This window comes from Saccostrea echinata, unplaced genomic scaffold, assembly GCF_033153115.1.
Source record: "Saccostrea echinata isolate AGI-Se365-2 ecotype Australia unplaced genomic scaffold, CSIRO_AGI_Sech_v1 ptg000002l, whole genome shotgun sequence".
Lineage (NCBI taxonomy): Eukaryota > Metazoa > Mollusca > Bivalvia > Ostreida > Ostreidae > Saccostrea > Saccostrea echinata.
In genome coordinates this window covers 507,237-524,899 of record NW_026889751.1, presented here as the reverse complement: position 1 = coordinate 524,899, position 17,663 = coordinate 507,237, and the positions used below count along the sequence as shown (strand labels likewise).

Here is a 17,663-nt window from a genome sequence, read left to right as displayed (position 1 = left end):
TCAATACATCTTTTCTTTTCTCTATAGAACCTAACCCTCTGCAATTGAAGGACATCATCTTAATGCTCATTGTTTAATTCAGAAGAAAGAGGGAAAAAAAACAATTTTGGGTGAGTATTTGGACATCTGATTTGAGGATACATGAGTACAAACATAACCTTCTAGACGCAACAAGTACATGCATACAAAAAATATAAAACGACACATATCGACACACACACAAAGAAAAACATATCCACACACAAAAAAAGAAAAAAGACAACTCCCCTTTTTACTTAACAATTACTATCTGAATAGAAAATGTCTTCCGTTGGATGTTTTTTTCTTTCTTTTTTGTGAATACATCTTATGAATACCGAAAAAAGACGTAACCTACATCCCTCCTGACTCCGAAGCGGAGATTCCCATACGTTGAAAACGTCTCCCCCATACTTTTTTTAGCGACTTCCCCGCGTTAACCGTTGTATACGGTGATTCATGGCGATTTTAGGGAATTATTCACATCTAAAGATCGAATTTTATATAGTGAAAAATCAACCTAGAGGTAAAATAATTCATAATAACCGGGGTTCTTAATATCCATATTAAGAAGTTCATTGGGACTTATAGATATAGTTTCTTATGACCGGGGTTCCTCGTATTCGTATAAGGAATTTCTTAAGTATATACATGTAATTGTGACATATAGTTCCTTATATCCATATTAATTAAGTTCTTCTCATGTTTACATATACATTGGGACACATAGACATTGATATACAGTGAATCAGTATTAAGAAGTTTTTAAGTTACATTCATTGGAACATTTATAGTTCCTTAAAACCGGGGTTCATTTTATAGTATATTGAGCAAACTATCGTTGACCCAATTTTATGAATAATTAGTATGCGAGTCTAGTTATGGATTTTGAAGAAACAAATCATTCCTCGTGAATTATCGATGATATCCTGGTATAAAATATGCCATGCTTCTTTCAATTGAACAGCGACACAGATTTCCAGAAAAGTTTTAAATCGTAATCATTAGCAATTCATAAGTAATTGCCATTTGGAAATGAATTCCAATGATCAAAGACATTCATGACTACAACTAACTCTATAGAGGTGGATTTTATTTGACTTAAAACTTCTCCATTCTTATGTGTATGGTTGGATGTGAAATGATATGTAATTTTTTTTTTTTTAAATTACTGGTACTCAATTTTTTTCTTGGCAAACTGTTAAAATTATTCCCCAGCATTTACCATACTATTGTCCTGTTACTAGTATATTTTGAAGGAAAAATATATTTAATATCAATCTTTTATAAAATGAAATTCTCATAGAAATTCGCATTGCTGTACAGTGATGCTGGATGTTAGCGATTTATCTCTCTTTATCCCAATCAACAGAATTCGTGTACTAATGTTAGACGACGATCAAATCGGGTTAACGTTAACAAAAGACAGTGTCGTGATAAAATACACGATTTTTATATTGTAAAGATGGTGCAATTTCCGGTAATGATCTTAAATATCTCATTTTAATATAGCGAAAAATCAGTTCTAGGTATAATCAATCCATAACAGGGACACAGCTACCAAATTCCAATTTAAGCAAATGCAGGTCTCCCAAATCCAGTTAAAGCGACACCGTGACGCACAAACAGGAAAACTGACAAACACAGAATTTTTGCATGATCCGTGCAAATTTGGTCAATTCCAGAAAGTATTAGGTTTCAGAAAATTACAGGTTTTGGAACCTAAAATATCTACTTTTATGGAGAAAAATAATTTTTGTATGGCCCAACACGAAAATATTGTTTTACACGTCGTCATTATATCTGAATGTCGAATTGAAGGCCACAGCAAAAGACTTCTTCTTTTCATGTGGAAGTTTTTGAAAAAAATTCTGCTTTATAAGAATAAAAAAACAGGTATGCCAAAATAGGCACAATAATTACCCAAGGGAACATATCGTTGGGAGACCTAGTTGCCAAAGATTATACAGATATTGTCAATGAGAAACTCAGGCATCTTTTTAAATATCAACTGCGAAGTACTTTTGTGTAGAGTCAGAATGTTTTTTACAAAAAAATACATGTAACAAGGTATTTAAATTAACCGCAAATTTTCCTTTTTTTCTTGAAGTAGCAGTCGTGTTAAAAATGACAAAAAAAATTAAAAAACAACTTTTTAGCTCACCTGAGCCGAAGGCTCAAGTGAGCTTTTCTGATCACATTTTGTCCGGCGTCCGTCTGTCCGTCTGTAAACTTTTCACATTTTCGACTTTTCTCAAGAACCACTGGGCCAATTTCAACCAAACTTGCCACAAAGTATCATTAGGTAAAGTGAATTCAAATTTGTCCAAATGAAGGGTCGCGTCCTCTTCCAAGGGGACATAATTACAAATTTGTGAAAAATCAATGGCATCTTTAAAGAATCTTCTTCTCAAGAACCACTGGGCCAGGAATGATGACACTTACGTGGAAACATCCTCAGACAGTGTAGATTCAAGTTTAAATCATGACCCCGGGGGGTAGGGCGGCGCCATAATGGGCGATCAAAGTAAAACATAGGAATATATAGGAAAAATCTTTTTAAAATATCTCCTTAAGAACAGTAAAGCCATGATTGGTCATATTTATGTGAAAGCATACTCGGAAAGAGTAGATTTAAGTTTGTTAGAATCATGACCCCCGGGGGTAGGGTGGGGCCACAATGGGAGATCAATGTTTTACATAGGAATATATAGGAAAAATCTTTTTTAAAATATCTCCTCAAGAACAGCAAAGCCATGATTGGTCATATTTATGTGAAAGCATCCTCGGAAAGAATTGATTTAAGTTTGTTAGAATCATGATCCCCAGGGGTAGGGTGGGGCCACACTGGGCGATCAAAGTTTTACATAGAAATATATAGGAAAAATCTTTTAAAAATCTTCTTCTGAAGAACAGCAAAGCCATGATTGGTCATATTTATGTGAAAGCATCCTCGGAAAGAATTGATTTAAGTTTGTTAGAATCATGACCCCCGGGGGTAGGGTGGGGCCTTAATGGGCGATCAAAGTTTAACATAGGAATATATAGGAAAAATCATTTAAAATATCTTCTGAAGAAGAACAGCAATGCCATGATTGGTCATATTTATATGGAAGCATCCACAGGTAGTGTAGATTCAAGTTTGTCCAAATCTTGACCCCGGGGGTAGGATGAGCCACAATGGGCAATCAAAGTTTTACATAGGAATATTTAGGAAAAATCTTTTAAAAATCTTCTCCTCAAGAACAACAAAGCCATGCTGGTCATATTTATCTGGAAGTATCCTCGGGAAGTGTACAAGCAAGTTTGTGCAAATCATTACCCCGGGGGGTAGGTTGGGAACACGATTAAAGATCAAACATTAACGGAAAAAATTAAGCCACAATTAATCAAAGAAATATGTAAGCATCCTTAATTTTTGTTCAAATAATACTCCCACCCAACCCCACCCCTTTTAGGTGTGGGTCGGGACCACTTATGCATTTAAACTTTTCAATACTAAACTGATTTTTGCTTTTTTCCTAGCCACAGTGCTCAGGTGAGCAATGTGGCCCATGGGCCTCTTGTTTCATTTGCATTACCCTCTTGACATCAATTTATCTCTTCCTAATCGATCTATAAAGCTACGTCTTATGGAGTAATAACAACCAAGTAAGGATACAAAAAAAGTTTGGATGCCATACGAGATTCCATTCGGTTATAAAGGTATAACCACGTATTTTTAATGGTGGGTTATTACTGACAAATTGTCGGCAAATGTAAAATCTATTGTCTCGGTAATTTGGATAAAAATCATTTTTAAGAATACAGAACTTTATCGGTGTCCTTGACTAATTATATTTATATGTGTATTAGGTCCTCAAAAAAAATTCCTATTCAAGGTAAGGCTTAAATTACAGTTTTGATTTTTAGCCTGCTGAATGCTCAAGGGACCATCATTTATGAAAGTTAATTTGGCGACTCTTTTCAACACACTTTCCACTCTACGCTTCTTTTGTGGAAAGTAGACTGACTTTGAAGTACAGAGTGAAATTCGTGCATGTAATCTTGCCCCAGTCATAAAGTAGGTAAAATCAAGATCAGTATATGTTGTGCATAACTGAAAAACATCTTTCAAATAAAGGTAACTCAAATGAGAGATAATGAAATAAGAAGGTAACGAATAGCAAGCATGTTCAAAAGTTAAACAATACAATTTAGATCATTACAATCACGGACCTCTGAAAACATCAGATGCAGGATCAGGTGCCATGGAGGAGTAAGTATCTCCTGTTGACGGTCATACCCATCGTGTGCCCTTTGTCCTGATCGGATAAACTTAGTAAGCCGTACACAATTCAGTTTGAAATAACGACCTATAAATTTATATTTAAAAAGTGAGATAGCATTTGACCTAGCAAGAGGTTGTATTTGCAAGAGGTTGTATTTGCACAAGAGGTCATTGCATCGACCATTCACTTCAAACTGCAGCAGAACTTTGTTATCTTAAACACCGATATTTCGAATAAAACTGATATGTCAAAGTGTGTTGGCAGTCTTAAATTACTTTTTCTCTGTATTTTACCCTCGTTATCTCGAATCTCCGAAGTTTAATCTTGGTCTCGTCGAGTTCGAGAAATAAAGGTTGACTGTATATTGTTGAAAACCTTGTCACATCAATATATTTGTCAAAAGTCTTTCTCGATTAAGAAACTGAAAAAATGCAGAATACTAGTATGCTCTTGCATACCGAATTAACTGGGAAACATACACACCATCTGCTGGGGATAATGGTATATAGCTATATATGACCATATATATGGGAAGTTGACGATAGACAGGGTGAAGTCATCACATTTATCATAAAGTTTAGTTGCTATCATTGTCTTTCTCTAGTAAAACATGAAAACATGAAAAAATGTGTCAGACTCTATAGTGTCTTTCATTTCGAGTTCAGTGGGATGAAAAAGGTGAAGATAACGAACAGTGATCAATCAAAAAAGTATGATCCAATGATAGATAATATTTGCTAACAAGATCATAATGTCGACCATAGAATTTACCAAATGTTGAATTTAAACAAGGTTGTTGAAATCACTGTAACATCAACTTATCTGTCAGTAGCCTGCCCCGGTTTAAAAGATTGATCGCACTCGGAGCATGCTTTTGAGTATCGAATAGGTTGGGAGATGTAAACACCTTATGCAGGTGATAACGGGATATTACTATGTAAAAAAGGGAAAGATGACGATGGAAAAGTATAATTCATCTCGTTTGTCATACAATTTAGAATTAGGTGGCCTTTATCGGCTATAATCAGTAAAATATCGTCTACAGTGTCTTTTATTTCGAGTTCACTGAGATATATCGGGTCGATATAAGAATGGAAGTAACTATTGCTAATAGGTAAAACGTCATCGATATATCTGTCAAGTTGAAGGCCACAGCAAGTGTTTTCTTCTTCTAATGTAGAAGTTTTGAATAAATTCTACCTCATATAAATTTAAAACAGGTCGGCTAATAAAGGAGCTCAATAAGTGCAAATCGAATTTCCAACAGTTTGCTGGAAGGCCTGTTCTCTTAAAGGTACATAGATGTTGTCAATGAGGAACTCCAGCATCCTTTTAATATCAACTTCAGAGTACTTGCGGTTAGAATCAGAGTGATTTTAATTAGTAATTATGTTGATGACTAATTACAAGAAAAATTAAAATTTCTGATTCCATTTCTATTGAAGAAGCAGTTGTCTATGATATCAAAGCTCTTTTTTAATTTATCATGAAGAATGGTTGTATGAAGTGTCATAGATTTTGATGTTACTAATTTTTGAGAGAGAAAAATATTATTTTAAATTTTCTTAAAGTTCTTTTGAGTTTTTGAGAATCCACATTTGATTTACACCACTTTTCAAATATGCTGTAGCACAGTACGTCAGAAGTTTCTCCTTCACAGTAGTTAATATTTTTGCTGGGAGTTTAAAAAGTTTTGGTAGAGCACTTACTGGACCAGGCGATGTGTCTTTGTATGGATTTTTATGAAGTTTAGGTAACCAGTATAGGTAGGGTATATCGAACTCACTTTCGTTGACTTAAATGTAAAAAAGTATTTAAAGACTGAAATTCGATTTTTAAGAATTTCATCCGTTCTACATGTTTATTGAATCTCTTTAGCATTATGCAACCTTTAAATGCATATCATTAAAATATGGATAAAGTGTAACAGTAACACATATTGCAATACTCATGGATTAAAGAAATGAAAAATATGATAAAATAAGACATTTACGGTGTTTCATTCAAACATGTTAAGTATATATTTCGTCCATTTTGATTTTATTTGTCTCTAGACAGAAAAGGAAATGTATGCTCTTTACTGAGATTTCCACTTATGAGGGATTGGCCAAGTCCTTTGACGACTTTGAATCAATTTGATCGCTGCTAGGATTCTCTTTGTTGGAAGATGGAGTGTCACTGGTTGAGCTTGATTCAGAAATAAGTCCCAATGTTAAGGTCATTCGCTTAAAAAATTCGAAAGTGTCTTTTCGAAATACAATATAGATCCAAGGATCAATGATGGAGTTCGAAATGGAGAGACGTATAGCATTGAGTTCTAACAGCCCATTTCCGGAAATTGTTCCAATTGCATGTCCGAAAATCGTTATCTGTAAAGAAGTACAAAAAAAGAAATGATAGGCATATAAAGCAGGGATATTTTTCATCAGTCATGGTCATACATGTACAAATATAATTACATCAAAGAAATCATCATATGTATTATAAATTGTCGAATTCTCATCCCAGCATCACCCATACTACAATACTTACTAAAAGAGGTGATATACATGAAGTAAAGAGGATCACAATTAAGAACAGGAAGACCATGATATATGTGTTTTTCTTCTTTGTTATGCACATATTCTTCTTCTGGCGACTGTCATAACAGACTTTTATAACTACTGATGTGTTTAGTACAATTATGGTGATAAGAATCATAATGCCTGTCAGCGAGTAAAACAAGGCGAGGATCCTGTTTGATGTGCCATCTTCTACAAAGTCCAGAAAACACCAAGAACCCGGGAAAAAACTCTGACTTTTAAGACCAACTATCAAATGGAGACTTGATAAAAATGCAGCGAATATCCAAACTCCGACTATCGTTGAAACAACTCTCCTGTTTTTTGTTAGGGAGTTATAAAAGTGTGGATACAGAATTGCAATAAAACGATCGAGAGACATTGCACAAACAAATAGTGCCGAACCAAAAATAGTAAACATGAAAATAAATGCCATATAGTCACACAACGGCTGCGGATAGTTAAATTTGAATTCGGTGCCGTAACGAACCATAATTATAGGGTAGGAAAGCAATATGCCACCCCCATCTGTAATGGCAAGTCCACAAACGAAGCGATAGAAGGGTCGCCATTTATGACTTTTAGAAGAACAACAGAGAATAATCAATGCCAACACATTTCCTGTTACTCCAAAAACTAGTAAAAGTGCTGCTGGAGCTGCGGATGGCCATTCCGGTCCCGGTGTAGATATTGTTAGATTCTTATCCATCAAATATAAAATTCAGTTCGATCGCTATATCTTCAGCTTCTTGTCTCCTAAATCCTACTGAAATGATGAATTGGCAAGATATAAATACCGCCTAGAAATTTCTGGTGCTGTTGCACTGGGAATTTTGTGGTGGGCAAAAGTTTCCTGTCTTAACAAATTACACTTAATATTGTAAGAAACGCCTTACACTAAGGGGGATTAATTAGCGAGAAAAGGTTTCTTGTAATAATGATGTATTTTCATGAAAACAAGGTTGATTCATTATCGTCCGCAGGAGCGTCCGATCTACATGTATTTGCGGTTGTGTTAGAAAGTGCACATGGGGAAATGAGACGTTTTTTATTATTATTACTTCAGTAAATGATTAGTAAATGAATTATAACATTCATAACATGATGTGTTTGTGAAACACTGATTCCCCTGTATGGCAACTTATAGCAAAGGTTAATTTTTTCAAATGCAAATCAAATATGTCGGTACCCAAAGTAAGGTCTTGTCACTAGGAATAAACCTGTGAAATATGAAAGCTCTAGCAGCAACTGTTGAATAGATATGGAAAAGGTTAAAGTTTTTTTCAAAAGTATGTCAAACATCAAGGTCAAGGTCAAATGGTCAAAATTAATGGTGCCCAAGGAAAGACCTTCTCCAAAGAAATACACAGGTGAAATATGAAAGCCAAAGCACCAATCGTTCAAAAGTTATGACCAATGTCAAAGTTTTCCAAAAGTTGGTCAAACTCCAAGGTCAAGGCCAAAGGGTCAAAGTTGTTGGTATCCAAAGGAAGGTCTTGTCACACGAATTACACATGTGAAATATGAAAGCCTTAGCACCAACTGTTCAAGAGTTATGGCCAGGGTTAATGTTTTCCACAAGAAGGTCAAACTCCAAGTTCCAAGTTAAAGTTGTTGGTATCCAAAGAAATGTCTTGTCACAAGGATTACATATGTGAAGTATGAAAGCCCTAGAACCAACCGTTCAAAAGTTATGGCCAAAGTTAAAGTTTTCCAAAAGTAGGTCAAACTCCAAGGTCAAGGTCAAAGTTGTTTGTATCTAAAGAAAGGTCTTGTCACAAGAATTACATATGTTTAGTATGAAAGCCCTACCACTAATTGTTCAAAAGTTATGGCCAAGGTTAAAGTTTGGTAAAATTTTGCAAAACTGGGTCAAACTCCAAGGTCAAGATCAAAAGGTCAAATATGGTGGTATCCAAGGAAAGGTATTGTCATAAGGAATACGCATGTGAAATATGAAAGCCATAGACTATATACCCCCGAATCTTCGATAAGGGGGCATAAAATTATATTATAATAGTTAGTATATCGTTATAAATTATTATCTCGTTATAACGGGTTGATTATCTTGTTATAATGAATTAGTTATCTCAAAAATGAAGATTGAATAATTATGTGAATATAGGAATTGACAAGGGTTCGTCACATTACACGTACTGACACTTTGATTCTCCTTAGTTTTGGTTTTCCAAATTTACACAAGACATATGGAAAGCAACCACTCAACGCGCAATATTAAGTGATCAGCGAGTTTATACCAGTTATTTTAACCTTGTCCAAAATACCATGGATTATGGTCAGTATATGTCCTTGCGTCACAAACATTCTTTGTCAGTGTTTGCAAGACTATTGCTAATAAGATAAAACTGCCGTAACGATTTGCAGACCGTTATTTCTCGGAGAGTATCAGATTCCAACTCCCTGAAAGTTAACAAAATTGTGTATTTTTAAAAATACATGATTGATATTTGACATTTAAGTAACTGATGTCAGAGTTATTTGTTTTACAAGTATAGCTGAAGATTACATATTTAAATAAACAATAATTAAGTCACCCAAAGCACAGTCCATCTGGTCATATCACTTGTGGCTAATTAACATACTATGTTAATAAATATTTTGTAATTATAAAATCTGACAAATTGAAGCAATAATGACAACTCATCAATAAATAACCGGTAAGTAGAATTTATTAGTAAAAATGTTCAAAGTAATTGAAAAATGTCCAGTGGTAATTTTCCTCTGTGACAATAGTTATGTTCCAGACAAGAATTTCACTTACAACTCTTATTTATCTACAAATATGTACGATGAAATAAAACGTATCTTTTTTATTACATTTTTATTAGTTCAAACTTAAAATATCGGATGCACAAGTTCAGTGCAACATAATATTTTTGCCTGCAAAGTTTGAAAAAAAGAATGATATAGTTTCAGAAATAAACTCATGACAGACAAAAAAATTCTGACAGACATAGAGATTCCAGTATAACCCCAAAAAACTTCAGCGTATCAGAATTTTATGAAGCCAAAAAAAAATCAGTGGAAGAGAGTTTATTTGTTTTTGTCCTTTTATTTTATATTATTTATTATTTTATTTTATTATTTTATTTATTAATTGATTTATTTATTTTAGCACTTTATTCATATTATTACATTTATATGACAGGAATGTGATAGAGGACATGTTGAATAAGGAAATTGTTAATGAAGAAAGTTAATATTTATATAAAATTGATTCTAGTTTGTAAGTACCCAAATTTTGAAATAAAACCTTAACAAGATAATAATAATATGTTAAAATAATCTCATTATCTTCACATTTAGAGAAGTCCCTTCATATATGTCTGCAAGGGCAGATCCAGGAATTTTTCCTACGGGAGGGGGGCCATACCCACTCAAAATTTTTTTAGAAATTTGTTGACAAGCAAGCAAAAATTAGAACTGTCCAAACTCGATAAACCTATTTCGTTGGAGGACGGGGTAATGTTTTTCATGAACAAATCGCATCGCTCTCCTTCATTTGTCTGTGTTCCCCAGGTGAGGGAATTCAAGTCCAATTTTTGGATACTTAACTGAAACTGAATTCGATAATAGTAACAGAGAATCCGGGGGACCGGACCCTCAACTCCCCCCCCCCTTCTGCTGGATCCTTTATTGCTTTCCTTTTTTTCCTCACAAACTGTTACAGTAAGAGTTGTCAGTGGTTTGAGTAGTCATATCCTGTAAATATGACTTTAATTTTATAACTAACAATGTCTTTTATTTTGTAGATGAAAAGTTCATTCGTATCGACCTGCCTGACGTCTTTCTAATTATTAATCATATTCCGCTTTTTGTTTATTATCGAATTAACCTCAATTATATACCTATAGAGGATAATGAAAAATTGATGCAAAAGCTAATACAAATAAACTCCTTTTCTTTTAACAAACTTGTGCATCCACATTTCCGACTGTCGAGTGAGTTGTACATATATACCTAAAAATCAGGTTCTTTATGCATTCCTGATAAATCTCACTACATAAAAAGTAGACTCATTGCTAATCAAAATGAAATGCTAATTAAATTAAGATAATTCTATTTGATTAGTCGTCAAAAATGAACAAGAAAAATGCCTTTTTTCTAGAATAGTAACAGCATTGATCGTCTTCCAGATTATTTTAACTATGTTAAAAAAAATGAAACGTGGAGAACAGTGATTGTTCTCAAAAGTCCATTTGAATAATATAAATTATGAGCAAAGCCAACGCGGACCTCTGAGAACGGACGGGGGATTAGATCCAATGGGGGAGCAAGAATCCCCTGTCGACCGATTACATCCACTGTGTGCACCTTGTCATTTTCGGGTTTACGGAAAAACCCGTAGACAAGTGTGAAAATAATGGCCTAACAATTTGTTTGAAAGACAACATTCGACTTACCGACAGACTGTATTTGCAAACAAGGTCATTGTATCGACCATAGAATTTGCAAAATGTTGACTTTAAACGATATTATTGATATTATTGTATCATCAACTTATTTGTCAAGAGCCAACCTCGTTTTAGAAATTATGTGTACTTAGAACATGCTCTAACGTATCAAATCAACAGGGAGACATAAACTCCATATGCAGGTGATAATGGTATATTGCTACATAAATGAGGAAAGTTAACGAAAGAAGTTGAAGTCATCAATTTTTTTTATAAAGTTTAGTTGTTAGTTTGCCATCGGTGCCATTTTCTAGCATAATATTAAAATATGAAATAGATGTGTCAGACTCTATGGTGTCTTTTATTTCGAGTTCAGTGAAATATATCGAATCAATGTATGATTGAAACTGAATACTGTTAATTAATAAAACGTCGTCGGTATACCTAAATGTCGAATTGAAATGGAAAGCAACATCAGATAATTGTATAAAGCATTGAAAATTCATACATTTTGATGTTACTGATTTTTTTTAAAACGTTGTGCTTTTTAAACTTTCTAGAAGTTATTTGGAGTTTTGGAGAATCCACATTTGAATTACACCACTTCTTAAATATGTTGTAGCACGCTAGGACTAAAGTTTCTTCTTCAAAACCGTTATTATTTTTAGAGGAATAAAGATACTTGTTTGGTTGAGCACTTAATGGATCTTGTAAGAAAATGTGAGGATAACGAATGGTTATCATGCACAAAGGTCTAACTAAACGACTGAAATAAAGAGCAGAGCAAACAAGAATCGACCTCTAAAAATATCAAAGGGGTAATCAGGTGCAACAAAGGAATACACATCCCTTCTCGAATGATCACACCTGCCCTTGCATGTAACATAAATGTATCTATGTACGATAAAACAAGTACACTTCCGTTGACTGGAAAAGTTAAAACTTTGATTTTGAAGATTTTCATGTTTGAAAGGGAACTGTGAGTAAAAGCTGGATTAAACTGAAATTAAAACTAATTCCTCTAAAATGACGCTGTAATAAAGAGCCTTACAAAGAAAAACTATATTGTTATAAGCTTTGTCAGCTGGAAACATGTGACATATTGATCATGTAGTAATAATGTAATAACGGTGTACCTTTTGATGTTTTTCATAGTTTTACTTTATATCTTCATTAAATGATGCCGAGGAAAATATATTCTTTAAATAAGATCGAAAATATCTTTAATGCAAAGCTAAGCCTTCATTATGTTCTATAGTAATCATGAGCTCTTGTAATTTGCCTGTTGTCATTTAATATTTAAGTATGCCAACTAATTTGTAACATTTTTGTAGAACTGTTCTTTTACATATTTGAAGGTAGGCGTGTTACTTTTCAGACCAATAAGATTTCAGTGATTTCTCTGTTACTTTCTGATTAGTTGAAGAGAAATCAAAATATTCCCCATGCCAGCTTATAAAGCTGTGTCTTTATCAGTCTTAAGAAGGTGTTGTTTTCTGACTGAACTAACTTAATTGGAAGGTCTAGCTTCCGATTGACTGAGATGAATTTAATACCTTAGAACGACTTAATATCTAATTCTCGGTAATAAAGTTTTATATACATGTATTAATTTTAGCCGAGCGACTTCAATCATATTTTGAATTACAGGTACATTTTACATGTACGTTTACTTTATATAAAAAATACGAGCACAACATTTAAAAAATTTCAGGGTAAGTGTATAATGTCCGATATGGAATTTTACTCTCTCTCTCTCTCTCTCTCTCTCTCTCTCTCTCTCTCTCTCTCTCTCTCTATATATATATATATATATATATATATATATATATATATATATATATATATATATATATATATATATATATATATATATATATATATATATATATATATTAAAGGTGAAGATATCGTCGATCAATCTAAAATTCGATAAAGAAAACGAATTGTGAACGGATCTCAAGATGTATCTAATACTGGAGCATGAAATACACAAGTTTGGTGGGTAGGCAAGCTTGTGCTCTATATGTTTGGCAAGCTTGTGCTCTATACATGTATGTTCTCTGAAACAAAATGTGCTCTAAAATTGATGAAAATTTTTAATAAAAATGAGAGAAAATTCAGAAATTGACAAAATTTGCGACCTTCTTGTGAACTCTGTGTATCATATTACTTAGAATCACTATTCATTTTTGTAACAGGGATGTCAACAGTCTTTTTTATAATGAACTATTACATCCTTCTAAGAAACATCCCAAACCAGGGGCCATAAAGGGGGCTTATCTTGTCCTTTGCGATTCCCGCAAATGATCCAGGAGTGGGTGATCAAACCATGATTGAATTTCGAGGTAAGTTAAGTGACACCTTATTTATTTAAACACAGATATACAGTATGTTACTTATGATGTGGTTTTCAGAAACATTCTGACAAAGTTTCTATTGATTACAAATTCACAACATCGCATGCATGTTTACTCGTGCACTTCACAGTAAAGATCATTTGGTACATTGTTTTATTTCTACATATTGTTTATATTGATCTTTATATATGCATAATTGTAATAATATATAAAATAATCAAAATAAGTAATTCAAGAAAGGATACAGCGAAAGAAAAGTCGAAATTGAAATGATGTACAATTGTGTGCCTCCCCAATGCGGTGTGTTTTTCAAGAAGCAACTCCCGTTTTTTTACGTTACATTTACTGTCTGAAAAAAAAATGTCCCAATTATTAATTTTCATAGTCTGGTTAAGTTTTAATTGCCACAGTAAAGAGAACCGTTTCCTTTCGTTGTTTTAACTGTCTGAAGCCCTATGCAAGCCGTAGATTGTTCAAATTATGCATGTTTGGACCACTCGATCGCCGTGAAAATGAAATCTTTAAACAGTTTCGAAGTTTTGAGAATACTAGACGTATATGATAGCCGGACTTTCGAGTTATGACCGAGACAATACTTAACTATTATCGCTGTCTTCCGTATGATGTTTTTTTTTTTGTGAATACATCTTATGAATACCGAAAAAGACATGACCTATATCCCTCCCGACTCCGAAGCGGAGAAAGTGGACTCCCCCATACTTTGGAAACGTCTCCTCATACTTTTTGAGCGACTCCACCGCGTTACCCGTTGTATACGGTGATTCACGGCGATTTTTATGGAATTATTCACATCTAAAGATCGAATTTTATGTAGTGAAAAATCAGCCTAGAAGTGTAATAATTCATTATAACCGGGGTTCCAAATATCCATATTAAGAAGTTCTTTGGGACATATAGTTCCTTATGACCGGGGTTCCTTTTATCCGTATAAGGAATTTCTAAAGTATATAATTGTGACATATAGTTCCTTATATCCGGGGTTCCCCATATCCGTAGAAGGAATTTCTTAAGTATATTATAGGACAGTGACAACCTGGATAGTCAGGAGACAGTCTGGAAAGACAGGCAACCAAGGGTGAGGAGGTTTAGCAGGCCAAAGCACATTTTCCGTGAGGACGAACCTTTTAGAATCCGGTATAGACAGATACATAGAAAGATATCCCTGGGGTCGCGCGAGAGCGGGGGAGGATGAGGGATCTGTTTCAGAGGATTTAACTGAAACAACACCGGACCGACCAAGGACTGGGAGTTTGAAATCGAGTAGATGTAGTTGTGGAAAGACCTTAAAGAACGAGCGGGGCTGAAAATACATATGGGAAAGATGAGATGCGCTCCGATTCAGCGACTGACGCAACGCACATGGCATCCTGGTGAGACGGAGGAGGTGGTCCAGGAATCTAATCACGATGATTACAGCGTCCAAGCGTCAGTCAACGAGGGGGACAGCCAAGGAGAAGTGGTAACACCAGAAGAGCAGACATGCGAGCCCAGGGGGCAGCCAGCAGAATCAGAGAGGAAAGCCAAGATCAAGTGGCCAGCTAGCAGCAATAAGGAAGAATGGGAGAGGTTTGATAATTATGTAGACACAATCCTAAACGCATCACTGGCAGGAGGAATAGACAGAAAGATCGAAGGCATGGCAACGATAATGTATAACGTAGGACTGGACAGATTTGGAAAGGAGGAAAAGCAGCAAACGAGAGGAGCAGCGGATAAGAACAGAAGACAAAGAGAGATTATCAATCTGAGGCGAGAACTGCAACAGCTGGCAAGACGGTTTAGAACATCAGAGGAGGGGGAACGACCTGCTTTGGCTGAATTAAGGACGAACATTAGAGAGAAGTTAAAGATCATGAGGAGGGCAGAAAGAAGCAGGAGGAGAAGGAAGGAGCGAGCGAGACCAAAAGCACGATTTACAGACAAGCCATTCCAATTTACATCAAGACTTTTATGCAGCAGAGGGTCAGGAAAGCTAACAGCGGGAAGAGAGGAAGCCGAACAATATTTGAAGGACATGCACAGTGATCCAAGGAGAGATGAAGACTTAAGAGAGTTCGAAAAGCTGATTCAGCCTGACAATCCAGACCATATGTTCGACGAAACAGAACTAAAGCTGAGAAAAGTCAAAGATGTCATCGGGAAGGCTAGAGCAGCTTCATCACCAGGACCGAACGGAATCCCATACAAAGTTTACAAGTACTGTCCGAGATTAACCCACCCTTATGAAAACATCTGAGAGTTTTGTGGAGGAGGGGGCAGTAAGCTGACATATGGCACCAAGCTGAGGGATGCTTCATTGCAGAGGAGGGAAACTCAAAGTCACTTAAGCAGTTCCGTACCATTTCCCTGTTGAATATCGAAGGGAAAATTTTCCTGACTATTTTGGCCAAGAGGATGACAACCTATATGCTGTATAACAAGTACATAGACATAGCTGTGCAGAAAGTAGAAGTACCAGGGGTCTCGGGGTGTGTAGAGCATACAATTGTTCCAACAGAGATTATACGGGAAGCTAAAGAGATGAAAGGAGAACTTGGCAGTCATATGGTTGGATCTAGCCAATGCTCATGGTTCCATGCCTCATAAGCTAGTCCAACTTACACTACAGTGCTACCATATACCAGACAGGATACGGACGCTGCTCAAGAGTTACTTTGACAGGCTTCAATTACGGTTCACTACTCAAGACTTCACAACATCGTGGCAGCGCCTAAAAGTTGGGATTGTCACAGGCTGTACAGTATCAGTAATTCTGTTCTATGCAGCCATGAATTTGATGGTGAAGTCGGTGGAGAAGATGAGCAGAGGTCCATGGATGAAGGTAGGCGTGAGACAGCCCCCTGTCAGAGCGTTCATGAACGATATGACAATAAGCACAAAGACCATCGTAGAGGCAAAAGAACCTTGAAGGAGATATAAGATAGGATCAGTTGGGCCCGTATGAAGATCAAGCCAACAAAGCCTAGGTCCCTTGTATTAAAATGGGGAAAGTCACAGGAGAGAAGTTCAGGGTTGGAGAAGAGATTATCCCATCAGTCTCAGAAAAACCAGTCAAGTGCCTGGCAAAGTTCTTTGATGATTCACTGAGAGATAAACAGTATGTTAGTGACACCAGTAACCAACTGGAGAACTGGATGTACACCATAGACAAAAGTGCCTTACCGGGAAATACAAGGCATGGATATACCAGCACGGCATACTTCCACGAATTCTTTGACCTCTACTTGTGTACGATGTGCCACTGATATCTGTTGAATCGATGGAGCGACGGATCAGTGGGTACCTTAGAAGATAACTCGCGGTTCCCAGAAGCTTTAGCAGCATTGGTTTGTACAGCACAGGAACGAAGCTGCAATTACCACTGACGTCAATTGTCGATGAATTCAAGGTTACCAAGGTCAGGCAGTTTCTGATGTTACGCGACAGTAATGATTCCAAGGTACGTTAGGCAAAAGTGAACAACAAGACGGGCAGAAAGTGGTCAGCAAAGAAGAGGCAGAGTCACGCCTGAGGCAAGCCGACATTTTGGGAAGTGTGGCAATAGACAGGCAGGGAATAGGAATAATACCATCGACAAGATGGAGTACATCGTCAGAAGTGGAGAAGAGGCAAGTTGTGCAGAAAGAAGTGCGCAAAATGAAAGAGCACACAAGAATGGTAAAGGCGGTTGGTATGATTGATTGATTGTATGTTGTTTAACGTCCCATTCGAGAATTTTTCACTCATATAGAGACGTCACCATATACCGGTGAAGGGCTTCAAATTTTGACCTTTAATTGGCACTGAGGGCCATTGAGCAGTGAGGGATCTTGCCAACGCCTGCCGTGACACGGCGCCTTAGTTTTTAAGGTCCCATCCGAAGGACCCGCAACTTTCACTTCAAAGTGCCTAGCACATGGCGAAGGAACAGTTGCTACCCTTTTTTTTATCGACTTAGGTCAGTCACAATCACGGAGCGAGCGCTCTACCGACTGAGCTACCGAGAACGGTCGGTTGGTATGAGGAAGCAGGGAAGCT

The 17,663-nt window shown here is 35.9% G+C and overlaps 2 protein-coding genes across 2 annotated transcripts in view; both read right to left on the bottom strand.

Moving 5' to 3' along the window:
* Positions 1-17,663, bottom strand: part of LOC133204607 (ADP-ribosylation factor-binding protein GGA1-like) — a 261,424-nt gene that overhangs the window by 181,789 nt on the left and 61,972 nt on the right. The gene's annotated exons all lie outside the window — the stretch shown is intronic.
* LOC133178312 (prostaglandin E2 receptor EP4 subtype-like) lies at positions 6,292-7,559 on the bottom strand. Its single transcript, XM_061313046.1, has 2 exons — positions 6,822-7,559; positions 6,292-6,658 (listed from the first exon to the last, which is right to left on the bottom strand). The coding sequence occupies exons 1-2, from the start codon at positions 7,557-7,559 to the stop codon at positions 6,383-6,385; spliced, it is 1,014 nt and encodes a 337-aa protein (XP_061169030.1). The 3' UTR covers positions 6,292-6,382.

Coding starts and splice junctions, on each gene's coding strand:
- LOC133178312 (XM_061313046.1), bottom strand. CDS start 7,559: ATGGATAAGAATCTAACAATATCTACACCGGGACCGGAATGGCCATCC. Junction 6,659..6,821: donor CATGTATATCACCTCTTTTA/GTAAGTATTGTA, acceptor ACTTCTTTACAG/ATAACGATTTTCGGACATGC.